This window comes from Pinus tabuliformis, chromosome 7, assembly GCF_031772625.1.
Source record: "Pinus tabuliformis cultivar Carrire ecotype Pingquan chromosome 7, CPIR1, whole genome shotgun sequence".
NCBI classification, from domain to species: Eukaryota; Viridiplantae; Streptophyta; class Pinopsida; order Pinales; family Pinaceae; genus Pinus; species Pinus tabuliformis.
Genome location: NC_142293.1, coordinates 736,782,212 through 736,797,668, shown reverse-complemented (window position 1 = coordinate 736,797,668; position 15,457 = coordinate 736,782,212). Strand labels below are relative to the sequence as shown.

At 41.0% G+C, this 15,457-nt stretch overlaps 1 protein-coding gene and 1 pseudogene across 1 annotated transcript; both read right to left on the bottom strand.

The window, feature by feature from the left end:
* LOC149249631 (DEAD-box ATP-dependent RNA helicase 21-like) lies at positions 1-524 on the bottom strand (annotated as a pseudogene).
* Positions 525-5,107: 4,583 nt separating this feature from the next.
* On the bottom strand, positions 5,108-5,632 carry LOC149249630 (DEAD-box ATP-dependent RNA helicase 21-like). The gene has a single exon (XM_089453431.1). The coding sequence runs from the start codon at positions 5,630-5,632 to the stop codon at positions 5,108-5,110; it is 525 nt and encodes a 174-aa protein (XP_089309557.1).
* Between the last annotated feature and the right edge of the window lie 9,825 nt (positions 5,633-15,457).

The following is a 15,457-nucleotide window of genomic DNA, read 5'->3' as shown; positions in this document are numbered from 1 at the left end:
TTACGTTAAGGTCTGCCGTTGTCGCCGCCCTAGTCTTGCCAGCACGTCCAATGAAGGCATGCCATGCTTTATCACATGGGCAACATCTGGAATCTCTAAACCATGACCAGCAACACCTGTTACTACAAGAACATTGTAGTATTTATTCCGAAATCCTTCCAAATTTAACTCACGTTGTTCCTGGGTCTTCTTTGTGTTGATAAAACAACTGCTGTTTTAACTCTCAAGTCATATAACAATCTCACTAATCTTGACATCTTTTCACCGCCCTTCAACATCATCACATGTCGAGTTAAAAGTTCAGCTACTTTGCCAGCAGTACCTATGGTACCCTTAACAGAATTTCTAAGATACTTGTGAACTAACCATTCCACAGCAGGTGGCATTGTTGCACTGAACATATACGTTGTTCTATATATCCACTTTCCGTCCAGCTCCTCATTCTCATTCTCAAGCTTCAAGTTTCTTGAAGGCATAACATCTAGAACTCCAACAACTTGTGGCTCAAAACCGATGTCAGTCATGCAATCTATAAAAGGACTACCACCAGAGGATGAAACAAGAGTCTGATGAAACAGGTGTGGTGATCTCCTCAGTATGAAGTGACAATAATTTTTTAAATAGCTGTACAAACCAGAAATAAAAGCAACAATCCCAACCTCGTTTCCTGCAGCATTTCCATCAATTCACCTTAAATATCTGTCATTTCCCAATTTCGTAGCGCAGCCAGTGCAAGGTCAGTGTTTTCGCTACGAAATCACTAAAACAGATGGCGCTGCGAAAACACCCTGTCTTTAAGCTAGGCTAAAATTTTTTGGCAACATAATTTTCAGTGATAACAGTGGCTCCACTTGGGATAGTGTGCCCTTGTGGTACACTAAGAACTCGCAGGTCCAGTGCCTTATCCATTTATAACAAACAGAAATTTGCTTGACAAGCATGACTGTAGGAGAATGAAGGCTACATCTATTGAAAAATGCTCAGTTGACCTTGAGCTTATTTGAATTTACCTATACCTACCTACCCTATCAGCTGCAAGCTCCACTTGTAGCTCAAGCAACATGAAATTTCCAATGTAGCCAATCATTTATCTTATCTGACATTTGAGTCCTTTGACCGCATCGGAGTTCAGAGCTAATATGATAGTCTGATGACCGCTGCCACTGAATTTGTCTCTGACTGCATCGGATTTCAGAGCCAATGTGATAGTGTGATGACCACTGCCACTGAAATTGCCTCTGATCTTCTTTGAAAAACTGAAATACTGGAGAGTAAAACTCTTCCATGTAATTAGTTACAGGATCCCAGAATACATGATCAACTTGTTTTTCCTTGTAACTTTCCAGCTGTGCAAACTGATCTTCAACCACAGTGTTCAGTTCCTCAATCGTGAAATAGAAAGGAAACAATACTCTCTCCTTATGTTCTGCCATAGAAAGTTGCTGAAAATAATGATCATGATCATGAAAATTATATGCCTGAATTTGAGCTTCTAAACCTTCAATGTGTTTCTCAATGTCTTTGGCAAATTCATCAAAAAATTTCATCTTATCCTCTGCCTTGCAGTCAAAGGATTTTAGATAAGAGGACAAGGACAAAGAAAAATATTCATTTGTTTCTTCTTTGCTATAATCATTATTCCATTTCTTAAAATCTTCAACCGAGGGAGAGTCTGCCACCAACTCTGACCTATCTATCCATTACTCCAAAAACATGAACCAAAGGTCTTGAAATGACTTAATGGATTTGGCAGGAAAGCATTCAACCCACTGTTTGCACTTCCCTTGAAGTGAATCATAGAATAACCTTATACAAACATCCTCATGTTTAACTCTAAGAAGCTCTAAAAATTCACAAAAATCTGATATATGCTTCAAGGTTAAAGTCAAATTTTCTCCGTTGAATTTGGGACCATTCCTTAGAAAATATGCATCCTTGGGAAAATGATTTGGGAAACCATGAATTCCTGAGAAATCTATGCATGCATACCTTGAACTAAGAATGGCAGCTTCTTGGTCCTTCATAACTCCAGTGGAATCACCATGAATGTATGAACTTTGAATTCTTCAACAATGGAGTCGCCAAGGTAGGTTTGCAGCCTCGAAAACCACTTTGAACTCCTGCTACCTTCAGAAATTCACTCTTAAAATTACGAGAGAGAGTAAGCTTCAGGCTCCCGGCAGACGCACCAAAATGTTATCACAAAATCAGTACTAAGGGCTGCTATCTAGCAAGATCTCATGTAACTATTTCAACCAGGCTTTAGACTAAGGCTTAGCCTCCTTAGTCAGAGAGGGCTCTCTCACTGATTTTTGATAGGAAATATTAACAAGAAAAGATGGCTAACTCTTTAACAAACACATGAAAAATAAGCTGGTTGGACAAATATCAAATTAGTCTTCATTGGGCTTATGGAGTCTCACACATTCAGTAAACAAAAGCACTGTCTTTTCATGGAAGTCAAGGCTCTTTACATCAGATGTTCAAACATACTTTACATAAACCACAGCTTGCCAAGCATACAGGAAGTCAGAGCATTAAACATGAATTCTGAGTGATTATGCTGTAACAAGACTGTAAAAGAACATTAAGAGAATAAACCACCATTACATTTGAACAATATGATCTATTGAGAATCTTGAGAAGAAACAACAGCTGTTTTTCTATTACTGTAATAAGTCTTTTACATCAGCCAAAATAAAACTCTGTTTTTCATAAATCTCCAACCTTTTGTTTATTTCTCTTTCAGCTATTTATAAAGTTCTCCTACTTGACTCCGATTCCTCTGAGGGGAATTCGAAGTCCTTTCCTAATGACACCTACTCACTTTTAAACTAACTAATAAAATCCACTTTCCTACTAATTGACAGCTCTGGACTCCTAAAACAATTAAAACTCTAATTCTACATCATGCTGGAAAAAGCATTTATTACAACCAAGCTTCACTCTCTGCCAAATGGATTACTATAGCGGTAGCTTTGATGGCCTTAATTACAATGAACTTCATTCTTTGACATCTGCTTACTTTCTGGCGGTGGCTGTGATGAAACTTTAATGCTCCATGTTTGTCTTTAATGACATATCTTCCTGTTACCCTGAAACATAGGCCCCTGTTTGTCGGTCTTTGATTTGCCTCAAAATATTCGAATCCTAAGGAGTATGCTTTTATCCTTTAATAAAAAGAGCAGGCTGCCACGTCCTTAATGTGCTATAGGCTGTAATGATGGACAGGTGTTTCTCTTCCTCAACTCCCGCTCACAGTATCACAATAGCTGCTCTGCGTTTAAAATCATCACCTACAGCAGTTTCGTAGCGCGCTACGAAACTGCTGTGTGATTTAAAAAAACACAGTCTTCTTCCCTGCCTTTAAAAATTCACTATGCCTAATTGATGCTTTGGATAAGGTTATGAGGACAACCTGTAAATGAGCATGGTTAATAGCCTCAACCTTTCTGCACAACGTTTAACACATTTACAGTTAGTGCAAGGGCAGCTGGTGAAGTTTTTTGCTTGATTTGCTCTGTCATGATGATGGTACTGCTTAAAACATTTCACCTGCTACCCTACCTTTAGGGTTCATCTATTCTTCCTTTAGTGCAGTCTCACAGTTCGAACTTTTCCATCTTTACACTTTCAGCAAGAGTGCTCCATATATAAAAAATGTTGTGTGATTGGCTCCAACATGTCCATTCCATGTTCTGTTCTGTCCCTTTTATGTGGTCTACCACGCATGCCAGATGTACCAGGTAAGGTATTGGATGTTGCAGTTAGCACATGTTGTGGATGCTCATTCAGATAAAACCCAGGAAATGCATGCCTATTCATTCCCTCTCCTAGAACTTTCTGACTGATGTTCCCGTTCATGCTTAGGCCTAAAATCTTGTTTCAAATTCTCCAAGAAGTTTTGCAGCTTATTGTGCATCATCTCAGAACACTCAAAGAATTCGTCAATGCTTTCTAAAACTGTAATCAAGTGATTTGCATTCGCATTTCTTTCAGAAGTAATAGGAGTAAAGACAGATCCCTAAGAACCGAACAAGTGAACATAATTCTCCCGCACGATTTTGAAGAGGAGTGCCACTGAGAGCCCACCAGGCTCCTTCTTAACTAGATGTTTTCCTTGAGAAGATGTAGACTGCTTTGCAGATATCCTTCTGCTTCGAACTCTCCTATCCTTCAAAACGCTGTCTCGTTCAGCAAAATTTTCATCTTCCACACTAAGCAAGTCCTCTAGCTCTGCCATGGTATAATGATACGGAAGACACTGCTGATCTGGATTGCATTCACAAAGCCATTCTGCATGTTGTAGACAGACAAAAGCACCTGGTCGACAACTGCACACAACAGCAGAAAGATGTAGAAAATATCGACATATAATACATTCTGGATCCTCTTCAGTGCCGCCAACATGCTCAGGATACTTTAGAGAAGTCATTCGAGAGGCTCTCACAACACCCTTTCTCCAAAGTTGTTCTCTATGGATGCGCTCAGTATTGATTACACGAACTTTCTTCAAAAAGGGCAGTGCCTCTTTACTACAACCACTCTTTGCCACAGCATATAACAACTCATCATGCGACAAAACTGCAGACTTGTGACACAAACGGTACAATTCCACCGCAAATCCACCATGTGGTAACCAATCTGCAGGATCAAAATTCACAGCTTCTGAGCAACACGACGACAACAGCCATTGTATGCTACTCTCTTATCTATAAAATATTCCTCGAGATCAACAATTTGCCAGAAAGACGGATCCTGGAAAGCCCTAAACCAATTCTTGCATACTAGAGAAGCGCCATTCTATCTCTCCTCCAAATCCAACCTTGAAAATATATTAATGAGAGCGTCGATTGGAATATCCTCTGCCAAATTCCCACCAATGTGACAATACTGATATCCTCGGAACACACAATAATCCTCCTAAATAGTCAACAATTTTGTCATCTATGGAAGAAAAAAGAACTCTGGAAACACAGTTTATCAGTTTTGGAACCATTTTGTCCACATTGGTGATCAATTTCATGGCTATATTCAAAAGGCGCTTACGCTCTCCTCCAGCATTCACAACCGACCAATTCATAGTTGCTTTGTTTCGCAACACCTGTTACGTTAAGGTCTGCCGTTGTCGCCGCCCTAGTCTTGCCAGCACGTCCAGTGAAGGCATGCCATGCTTTATCACATGGGCAACATCTGGAATCTCTAAACCACGACCAGCAACACCTGTTACTACAAGAACATTGTAGTATTTATTCCGAAATCCTTCCAAATTTAACTCACGTTGTTCCTGGGTCTTCTTTGTGTTGATAAAAACAACTGCTGTTTTAACTCTCAAGTCATATAACAATCTCACTAGTCTTGACATCTTTTCACCGCCCTTCAACATCATCACATGTCGAGTTAAAAGTTCAGCTACTTTGCCAGCAGTAACTATGGTACCCTTAACAGAATTTCTAAGATACTTGTGAACTAACCATTCCACAACAGGTGGCATTGTTGCACTGAACATATACATTGTTCTATATATCCACTTTCCGTCCAGCTCCTCATTCTCATTCTCAAGCTTCAAGTTTCTTGAAGGCATAGCATCTAGAACTCCAACAACTTGTGGCTCAAAACTGATGTCAATCATGCAATCTATAAAAGGACTACCACCAGAGGATGAAACAGGAGTCTGATGAAACAGGTGTCGTGATCTCCTCAGTATGAAGTGACAATAATTTTTTAAATAGCTGTACAAACCAGAAATAAAAGCAACAATCCCAACCTCGTTTCCTACAGCATTTCCATCAATTCACCTTAAATATCTGTCATTTCCCAATTTCGTAGCGCAGCCAGTGCAAGGTCAGTGTTTTCGCTACGAAATCACTAAAATAGATGGCGCTGCGAAAACACCCTGTCTTTAAGCTAGGCTAAAATTTTTTGGCAACATAATTTTCAGTGATAACACAAAGAACCCTCCTTATCATTCAAATACAAAGCACATTAATTTTTAGTATCACTTTATGAGGGATATGATAGAAGACAAAATGGTGTTGCTGGTAAAGGTGGACACTTTGAAGAATATTACAAATGCATTGAAAAAATTTGTGAGCTCTAAGAAATTATCTTGTTGTATAGAAACAATGGGCATTAGAGGGTTGGACAAATGATTAAGCCCTCCTGTGGCCCCCTGTGGAAAGAAAACGACAAGTGGGGGAATGTTGGGTTGTGTTATATTCTTTCCATGACTATCTACCGTAGTTAACCAGAGGGTTAGAGGAGGGGTAGAGCCCCCGCTTTGTTGCATTGATTGCATCGTTGGGGGGTTCACAGGGGGGGCGGAAAGCCCCCTATCTAGGGGGTTTCAGGGGGTGGGTAGCCCCCCTCTACGGGGTCTGGGGCAGTGCCCTCGGGAAAAAATTTTGGACCCTATATTAGGTGGGTGAACCTACTTATGGTTTTGTGCATGGTGTTTGCACATGGTTTGGATGCGATGGTTTTCGGTCCATGGTATTGGATGCATCGACATGTATATATATGTATTGTAACATATGAAAGGAACATAATGAAAAATCAAGCGGGTAGTCTTGGTTTTTGGATCCACAGGAAAATCTCTGTGTATATATGTTTTATGTGTTATGCTCTCACATTGTTTATTTTCTGTGTTTTACAATTTGTATGCAGGTAAATTCTGTATAGGGTTAAAACCTACAAACATTTCCCCCAAGCATCTGAGCCTGGGGGTTTGAACTTAGCAAAGGGTTCCAACTAAAAGGATTTCTGAAGGTAGCCATGCTAAACATGCTACTAGGAGTGATAGCAAGAGGTCCAAGACCAAACACAAAAGGGGCATAAACCGGGATGTACTAGGTTCCACTCATAGCAAGTGTAACTAAGTTGCTTGGACTAGGAATAGTTTGGATACTAGGGTAATCCATTAGCTATGTCTTTCTGACTATAGGCTGGGGAGTGATGGTGGACCAAATTTGTCCACAAAAGACAACAACCCATTAATCATGAGGGGAATGTTGGACGTGGGTACTTTCAAGGACATGATATCTACAGGTGCTACCTGAATCAACACTGGTCCAAGAGGACTTGTGAGGGGAGGATTATAAGGAGGTACAAGTCCTTCGTTAAATAAGTCCTCAAGTATTATGGTTTCTTGGGAAGTGTTATGTGATTCTGTGTTAGACAGTGGAGATTGATTACTCGAAGAGGGAGAATCTGGATCACCAAGGCTCGTCTGATCCTCTAGAGTCAGAGGAGGAAGACCTTGTTGTTGCCTAGATTGATGACTAGGGTTGTATGTAGTCATGGTGACCGATATATTTTATCAAAAAAAATTAAAGTGATATTTATTATACTCCCAGTGATAAAAAAACAACAAATAAAAATAAAAAATACTCTAGAAGTCAATCGGCAAGTAGTCAGGGGATAAGGCTCTATTTGATAACCACTATTTGCTAGAGATGAAACTGAGTATCACAATGGATAAAAGAGAGAGTTGGCCAAATGTACAATTACGATTACGCCCGAGCTTTGCCCGAACCTCAGATTAAGGGGCCGCGTACTCTCGTGAAGGTGAGCACCCTCCCAAAATCTGAAGATGGAGTAGGTTCATCTGTTTAGGTACCAGGTAAGCCTACCTTAGGCACCTTATGGTTAACCCTAAAAAACTCTAGCCACTATGGTTACCTCAAATCATAGACACTATGTAATGACCACAGAAGATGTAATGTGGAATTTTACTATGGTAAAAGATAGTGTGGTAGTTTTTGTTTTATTTTAAGAAAAAAAAACAAAACTCTGATATATTACTTTATTGAGAAATTTAAATATTTTTCTTGAAATGCTGGCAGCCTCTTAAAGGACGATTTCAAAGAAAGAAGTCAGTTGTAATAACTGATTGAAACTACCCTCCCAAACAGGAAAATTCTGGTAGTGGGGAGGAAGTTCTGTGCTGTGGGGACAGACAGAAGGATCTCTTTTCAAGGAGAAAGAAAAAGGAAAATACAAGAAAACTGGTTAAGTCTGGTGAGGACCAGATAACCAGGCACAAGGGTGCACATATCTTGTTGAGGGCTGAAGGCCTGCAAGATGGCTCGGGGGGAGAATCCAGTCTTATAGATGGATCTCATGGTTGGGTGGAAGAGCAGATTTGAAATGCAGGTGACTTGCTAAAGTACCTATTCATGACTCTGGCGAACCAGGTATGGTTTCATACTGCAGAGCATTTAATGAATATTGAATGATAAATATACAGTGGACTTATAGTAGTCAAGAAATAACTGTGTTTCATTTCCTTAGTTACTGTCATGATGTTAATATAGTTAAACAGGTGAAGTTTTAACTTAAATGACAGACTATAAATCGATAGACATAATAAGGAACAATCAGAGAGACAGAGGTAGTCCCAAGTAAAGAAAAGCATTTAATGAGACAAGTAGTACAGAATGCCCTAGAATATAACCAACTGTTAATGTAATGTGCCGAAACAATATCAGAGACATTTTGAGCCTGAGCAATGAATGCCGGCTGTAAATCTTTTCTTAAAAACACCCACAGAAAGGAGATGAACCTACTTCTAATTATAAGAAACTATTGGAATTCAGAGATCTAACATATCGTTTCAGGCAAAGAAAACAAACTCTGCAATCGTATGAGATGGAGAAGCCATACAGTAACCAGATACAACCAATGTTATCAAATAATAATGTTCGAAGCTACAACAGCAGAGGAATCAGACTAATATAGATTAATAAAGAAAAACGAGGCATCAAACAGTGTTCACGTTAGGGTTAAACAATTTGGAGAAGGCGCAACCGCAGTTGTGAGCACGACCGAGAGGAATTTTTCTCCGGAGTAACCCATATCAGAACAAAGAACCTGTGCATGCTACCAGGAAAACCCCATACATGTGTTATAATCCAACATTTTCAAAGGAAGGGAAAGAAGTATGGCGCTACTGAATAAACCGAGCCGAGAACATCAATAACAGAACTATTCAATGACAAGAATTACACGGAGATACCGGTGCTATTTACCCCGAAACTGTAACAAAATATAAGTAAATTTGAAGAACCCTGTCGTCGCAGAGACGGACAGCTTAACCATAGTTGGAGGCGGATAATCATTGGTAAGCAAAGAGAAATAGTGCATCATATTAATATTGTTCAAAATGCAAATCATATTAATAATTTCTCAAAACGCAAGCAACCCAGAAGGGGGCTCAGATAGAGTAAAACCTTCAAATGCAAATTAGAAAAGAACCCAGATAGTATAACCTTGAAAGTGTAAACATTTGTATATAAAACCGAAAACTCAAAAAATATATAGACTGGTTCTGCTAACCAATAAGTTGGCATTACGGCCAGTTCGTGTACAGTTTGCCATTAAATTAAATATAGAGGCACCATTGTCCAAAGATGTCAAAAGGGTAGATATGCCAAAATTAATTCACAGTTAAATGAAATCGAGTACATAGGTTCCGCCGTGTATTATATCTCACCAGGGCCGGACATGGATTTAAGCCTGATAATAAAACCCATATAAGTCGTGAGGGTCCTCTTGGGGAAATACCTCAGCAAATAGAAAACGAGAGAAAACCAGCATCCGGAAAACGGACTGCAATAATCACAAATGCGAATATATTAGGGTCGAAGGAGCCTTAGAGCTCTCGCACCCAGGAGGAAAATAAAATAAGAGGTATACCTCCTACCTGTAACTGCCGAGAGAGCTGAGGCGTTGAGGTTAACACCTCGATGTTGTCAGAGGGGCTTGAACGGACCCATCTGCATGCACTACCAGCAAAGGGAAAACAAATCAGTATGAATTTCTAACGGGTAACAAATTTAACTCTGAATGCGAACCACAAATAGAGAAGCAGATGAACATTACCTGTGTAAGTTTTACGATGAGCACTCCACGGCCTCCGGAAGGTTAACAGGTTGCGAGGACGACACTGGTGGATTCGAACCGGTGTCTGAGAACCAAAGTGGAGTCGGGTAGACCTTGCGAAACAAATGAGCTCCAGGCTTGCTCCTGCGGGTTTATGTATTGACCTAAAACCCTCGGGCTTACCCCAGCCCTTTGATCCGAGGAGTGAATCTCGGTCGTTGATGTAGAGCAGAAAACTGGAGTGGAAAGGCCGAGAAGACAGTACTTGAGGTGTCACATGGCCAAGCGGGTAGGCCATGCCACCTGCCATGGTGTGGACCAAAACCATAAAGACAGCTGATGACTCGGCGCCTGCAAAGGCTGCGGCTGGACCACAAATCTCCGCGCCAAATTAATATAAGCCACGTACTGGGGGGGGTTGATGAGTTAGGGTTAAATGCAATATCATACAACCAACCATAATCCGATCCACCGTGCAGTATATAAACATCAATGCAACATATAATCCGACATGCGGTGAGGTGTTGGATAATGCAACATATAAATTAACATGCAGTAATGCGTAAAGGGAAAAGTTATATAGTATAGTAGAGTTACCATTTATGCCTTTTTAATTTTTTTTTTTGTATATGTAATTGAGGGTGTGACAAATTGGTATCAGAGCCCAGTTTCAACACTGTGGCCTCAGGAACGACATGTTTCACTGTGCAGAAAATTACACCATACATATGTATAGAGAGTTAATAAATCAATTAACTGTTGTTTCTGTCCATTTTAGGGGTGAGATACAGGAACACAACAACTAATAGCTAGCTAGGAAAAAGAAGAGAAATGCAAGAAGCCGGCAGCGACCCTCGGGAAAACCCAGAGCTGTGGGTACAACTGGGCGAGGAAACATGAAGTACAAATCTCGCAATCCTGGAAATCGTTCAGGAGTTGAAAAATGAGATGGCACGATTACGAGAAGACAACGCGCGCTTAACGGTGGAACAAGAGAGAATTCTAAAGAGTTTGTCGGACAGGCAGAACCCACCCTTATCTAATCCCAATGCGGAACAGCAGAAGATGATGGAAGAACAAAACTATCAAATTGGACCTGAAAATTCAGAAGGTAAGGAGGACCATTCTGATAATGTACCAGAACAACAAACTTCAAAACGTCAGAGGATGGAACTGCAGGGAGAGTTTCAAAAAATTAAACCCCCACATTTTGATGGGGAACAGGAAGAAGCAGCTGAAGCATGGCTAATAAACATGAACAAATATTTCCAGTTGTATGAGTATGATCATAACTTGAAGGCGCGACTGGCTATTTTCCAGTTACAAGGTAAAGCAACCTTGTGGTGGGAGGAAATCAAGATAGTCAAGGGGGTAAGTGAATGGACTATCACATGGGAGAAGTTTCAGAAATACTTCAAAGAGAGATATCTGACCGAGCGCTTCTACGATGAAAAGGCAAGGGAATTCCATGATTTACGGCTGGGGCAGCAGACTATGGACGAATTCATTAATCGTTTTACTTCTCTACTACGTTATGTACCCTATATTAAGGAGGAAAAAGCCAAGGTGCAAATGTTTGTGAGCAGCTTACCTTCCTATATAAGAGAAAGGATTGAGTTTGACAATCCTAGGACGATGGATGAGGCTATCCGCAAAGCAAGGATCTGTTACCAGCAGAATAAACAGAAGGGGGATGCTTCAAATAAAAGATGGAATGAAAAAAAGAGTAGTCGAATTGTCGGAAACAGCAAAGGAGGTCGCAGTAATGGTGGTAAGGGAGCTGGTAAAGGATTGAACAGTAGAACTGTAGCAAGAAGTGCGTCCCGGGCTAGGCCTACAAGTTAGACTAGAGTAAGTGAACAGCCTGTTAGGCTAGAAGGTGAAGGAATGACCAGACCTCCCTTTCAATGCTGGGGCTGTGGAGGACCTCACTATGTTAAGAACTGCCCACAACAAAAGGGTACGGACCAGATATCCCAGATTCACGAAGCATCGACCGTTGGGGATGTGGCACGTAGTGTACCGAGGATTAACGTAGCCTTGGATGATCGCCAAGCGGAATACCAGCCGACTATGGTGGAATTTGAAGGTAAAATCTCAAACTTTTCTATAGCTGTTCTCATTGATCCAGGAGCTACTTTAAGTTATATTAGCCCAAAAATAGTGGAACAGTGTAAGTTACAATCTGAAAAATTCAGAAATCCGTGGTTGGTCCAACTAGCTACGGGAGCCAAAAGACGGGTCCTCGCGAAAATAAATAATTGCTCTTTAACCGTAGCAGGACAACCAATAGTTGTGGATCTGAACGTACTACACTTGGGTTCATATGACATCCTGATTGGGATGGATTGGCTGGAGAAACACTGGTCATTAGTAAACTGCAAGACTAAAACCATTTACTATAAGAATGATCTTGGTGAGCATCAAGAACTGCAAGGGATCAAGCACCCCGTACGGATCCGACCCATTACAACGTCCTATTTAGCTAAATGCATCAAAAAGAAATGTCAGATTTATGCTATTCAGGTGGGTTATGCAAATCAGAAGGAAAAAACTGCTACGCAGGATAAAATTCCAGTGGTACTTGAATTTGCAGATGTCTTTCCAGAGGAGGTACTAGGATTACCACCTAAAAGAGATGTGGACTTTACCATCGAACTGACCCCGGGGGTAGCACCCGTGTCACGGACACCATACCGAATGAGTGTACCAGAATTAACAGAATTAAAAATGCAACTGCAAGAGCTGCTAGACAAAAATTACATCCATCTTAGTGTATCACCATGGGGAGCCCCAGTGTTATTTGTCAAAAAGAAAGATGGAACTTTTCGGATGTGTATTGACTATCGTCAGCTGAATAAGCTCACGATCAAAAATAAATACCCTCTGCCCTGGATAGATGAACTTTTCGATCAGGTGAAGGGGGAAACAGTGTTCTCTAAGATCGATTTGTGATCTGGTTATCACCAGATTAGAATCAAAGAGGAAGATATCGCTAAGATAGCTTTCAGAACACAGTATGGGCATTATGAGTTTGTGGTGCTACCTTTCGGTCTGACCAATGCACCTGCTACATTTATGTGTTTGATGAACAGTGTGTTTCACAGGTTCTTGGATAAGTTTGTGTTGATATTTATTGACGATATTCTGATCTACTCTCGATCGAGGGAGGAGCATGAGGAACATCTTAGAGTAGTGCTACAGACTCTGCGGGAACATCAGTTATATGCTAAGTTTAGTAAGTGTGATTTCTTCCAGGAAGAGATACAATACTTAGGCCATATAATCACCAAGGAAGGAATTGCGGTAGATCCTGAGAAAATAAGGACCATAATGGAATGGCCCATACCAAAGGACGTGGCAGATATTAGGTCCTTTATGGGGCTAGCTGGCTATTATAGAAGGTTTGTGGAAGGTTTTTCAAGGGTAGAATACCCTATCACCTCCTTACAAAAGAAAGGGAAGGTATTCAAATGGACCCCAGAGTGTCAGCGGAGCTTTGAGCAACTTAAACACTTACTCACCACCGCACCCATTTTGTGTATAGCTGATCCTAATAAGGATTACGTGGTTTTTACTGACGCAAGTAAAGAGGGTGTGGGAGGAGTGTTGATGCAGGAAGGAAGAGTAATTGCATACGAATCAAGGAAACTAAAGGAACACGAGCAGAAATACTCTGCCTATGACTTGGAGTTGGCAGCCGTTATTCATGCACTGAAGATGTGGCGACATTACCTCTTGGGAAGAAAATTTCTGTTGTTAACAGACCATCATAGTCTAACAAACTATTTCAGCCAACCCACCTTAAACACGAGGCAAGCTCGTTGGGCGGATTTCCTAAGTGGGTTTGATTTTGAAATTAAACATTTAAAAGGAAAGGAGAACCGGGTAGCTGACGCATTGAGTCGAAAGGTGCAGTGCTTGTGCAAAATTTCGGTCAGTAGATGGCAGAATACCTTACTTGAAAAGATAAAAATAGCAGCTGATCAAGATGCTGATTATCAGCAAATTAAACAGCAGGTACAACAACTTTCTGGTAGGGAAACACAGCAGGGATATGAATTAGATGATGCCGGAATGCTGTATTTTAATAAAAGGCTGTATGTACCTAATGAAGATAGTCTTAGAAAACTGATTCTGGACGAATTTCACATCAGCCACTACACCGGGCACCCAGGATACCAAAAACTGGTCACCGCACTTCGGAAGGAATACTATTGGCCAGGAATGAAGAAAAATGTAGCTGAATACCTGGCGCGATGTCTGGAATTTCAACAGATTAAGGCGGAGCATTTGCATCCAGCAGGACTGCTACAACCCTTACCCATTCCGGAATGGAAATGGGAAACTATTTCCATGGATTTTATAACTGGGTTGCCCCGAACAAAGAAAAATAATGATTCCATTATGGTGGTGGTGGATAAGCTGAGTAAGGCAGCACACTTTATACCTGTACAGTCCACGTATAAGGCTGTGCAAATTGCTCATATTTTCATGCAAAATGTGTTCAAATTGCATGGACTCCCGAAGGTGATAATAGCTGATCGTGATGTCAAGTTCACATCAACTTTTTGGAGAACATTGTTTGCTGAACTGGGAACACAACTGAACTTTAACACAGCTTATCATCCCCAGACCGATGGCCAAATAGAACAAGTGAACCAGGTAGTGGAGGACATGTTGAGAGCATGTGTGATGCTGAAACCGACGCAATGGGAAGAATATCTTCACCTGGTTGAATTCGCGTATAATAATGGGTATCACACGTCAACACAGCTGAGTCCCTTTGAGGATCTGTATGGGCGGAAGTGCCGCACACCCTCAAGTTGGGGTGGACCTGAAGATAGGTTAAGATTTTGCCCAGAAATGCTCAAGGAAATGGAAGACATGGTGAAAGGGGTGCGTACCAACTTAAAGGCTGCCCAGGATAGACAAAAAAGTTTTGCAGACCGGAAGAGAAGATTCAAGGAATTTCAGGTCGGAGACCATGTGTTTGTAAGAATTCAAGCCAGAAGGAGTACCTTGCAGTGGAGTGGGTGTGCCAAACTTGCTCCACGCTATTTTGGACCTTTTCAAATCTTGGCAAGAGTGGGGCCAGTAGCTTATCAACTCGCCCTGCCAAGTCATATTAAGATCCACAATGTTTTCCACGTTTCTGTACTAAAAAAATACGTCTACGATCCTAAACATGTGATCCAATGGCAAGATGTTCGGGTAAGAATTAATCTGGTTGTTCTAGCTAAGCTTTGACCTCAAACAAGAAAATAATTAGACTTGTTGTTGGTTGCAGGTCGAGCCAGAAGGCGAGGTTCTGGTCGAACCACTGAACATTCTCGACCGGAGAGAAGTGCGGCTACGAAAGCGGGTTATTTTCCAAGCTAAAGTGCAGTGGCAACACTATGGGCCTGATGAGGCCACTTGGGAGGATGAGGAACTCCTTAAAGAAGCTTACCCGAACTTGTTTAGGGAAAACAGACATCGGGACGATGTCCAATCACAGGAGGGGCAGATGTAATGACCTCAGAAGATGTAATGTGGAATTTTACTATGGTAAAAGATAGTGTGGTAGTTTTTG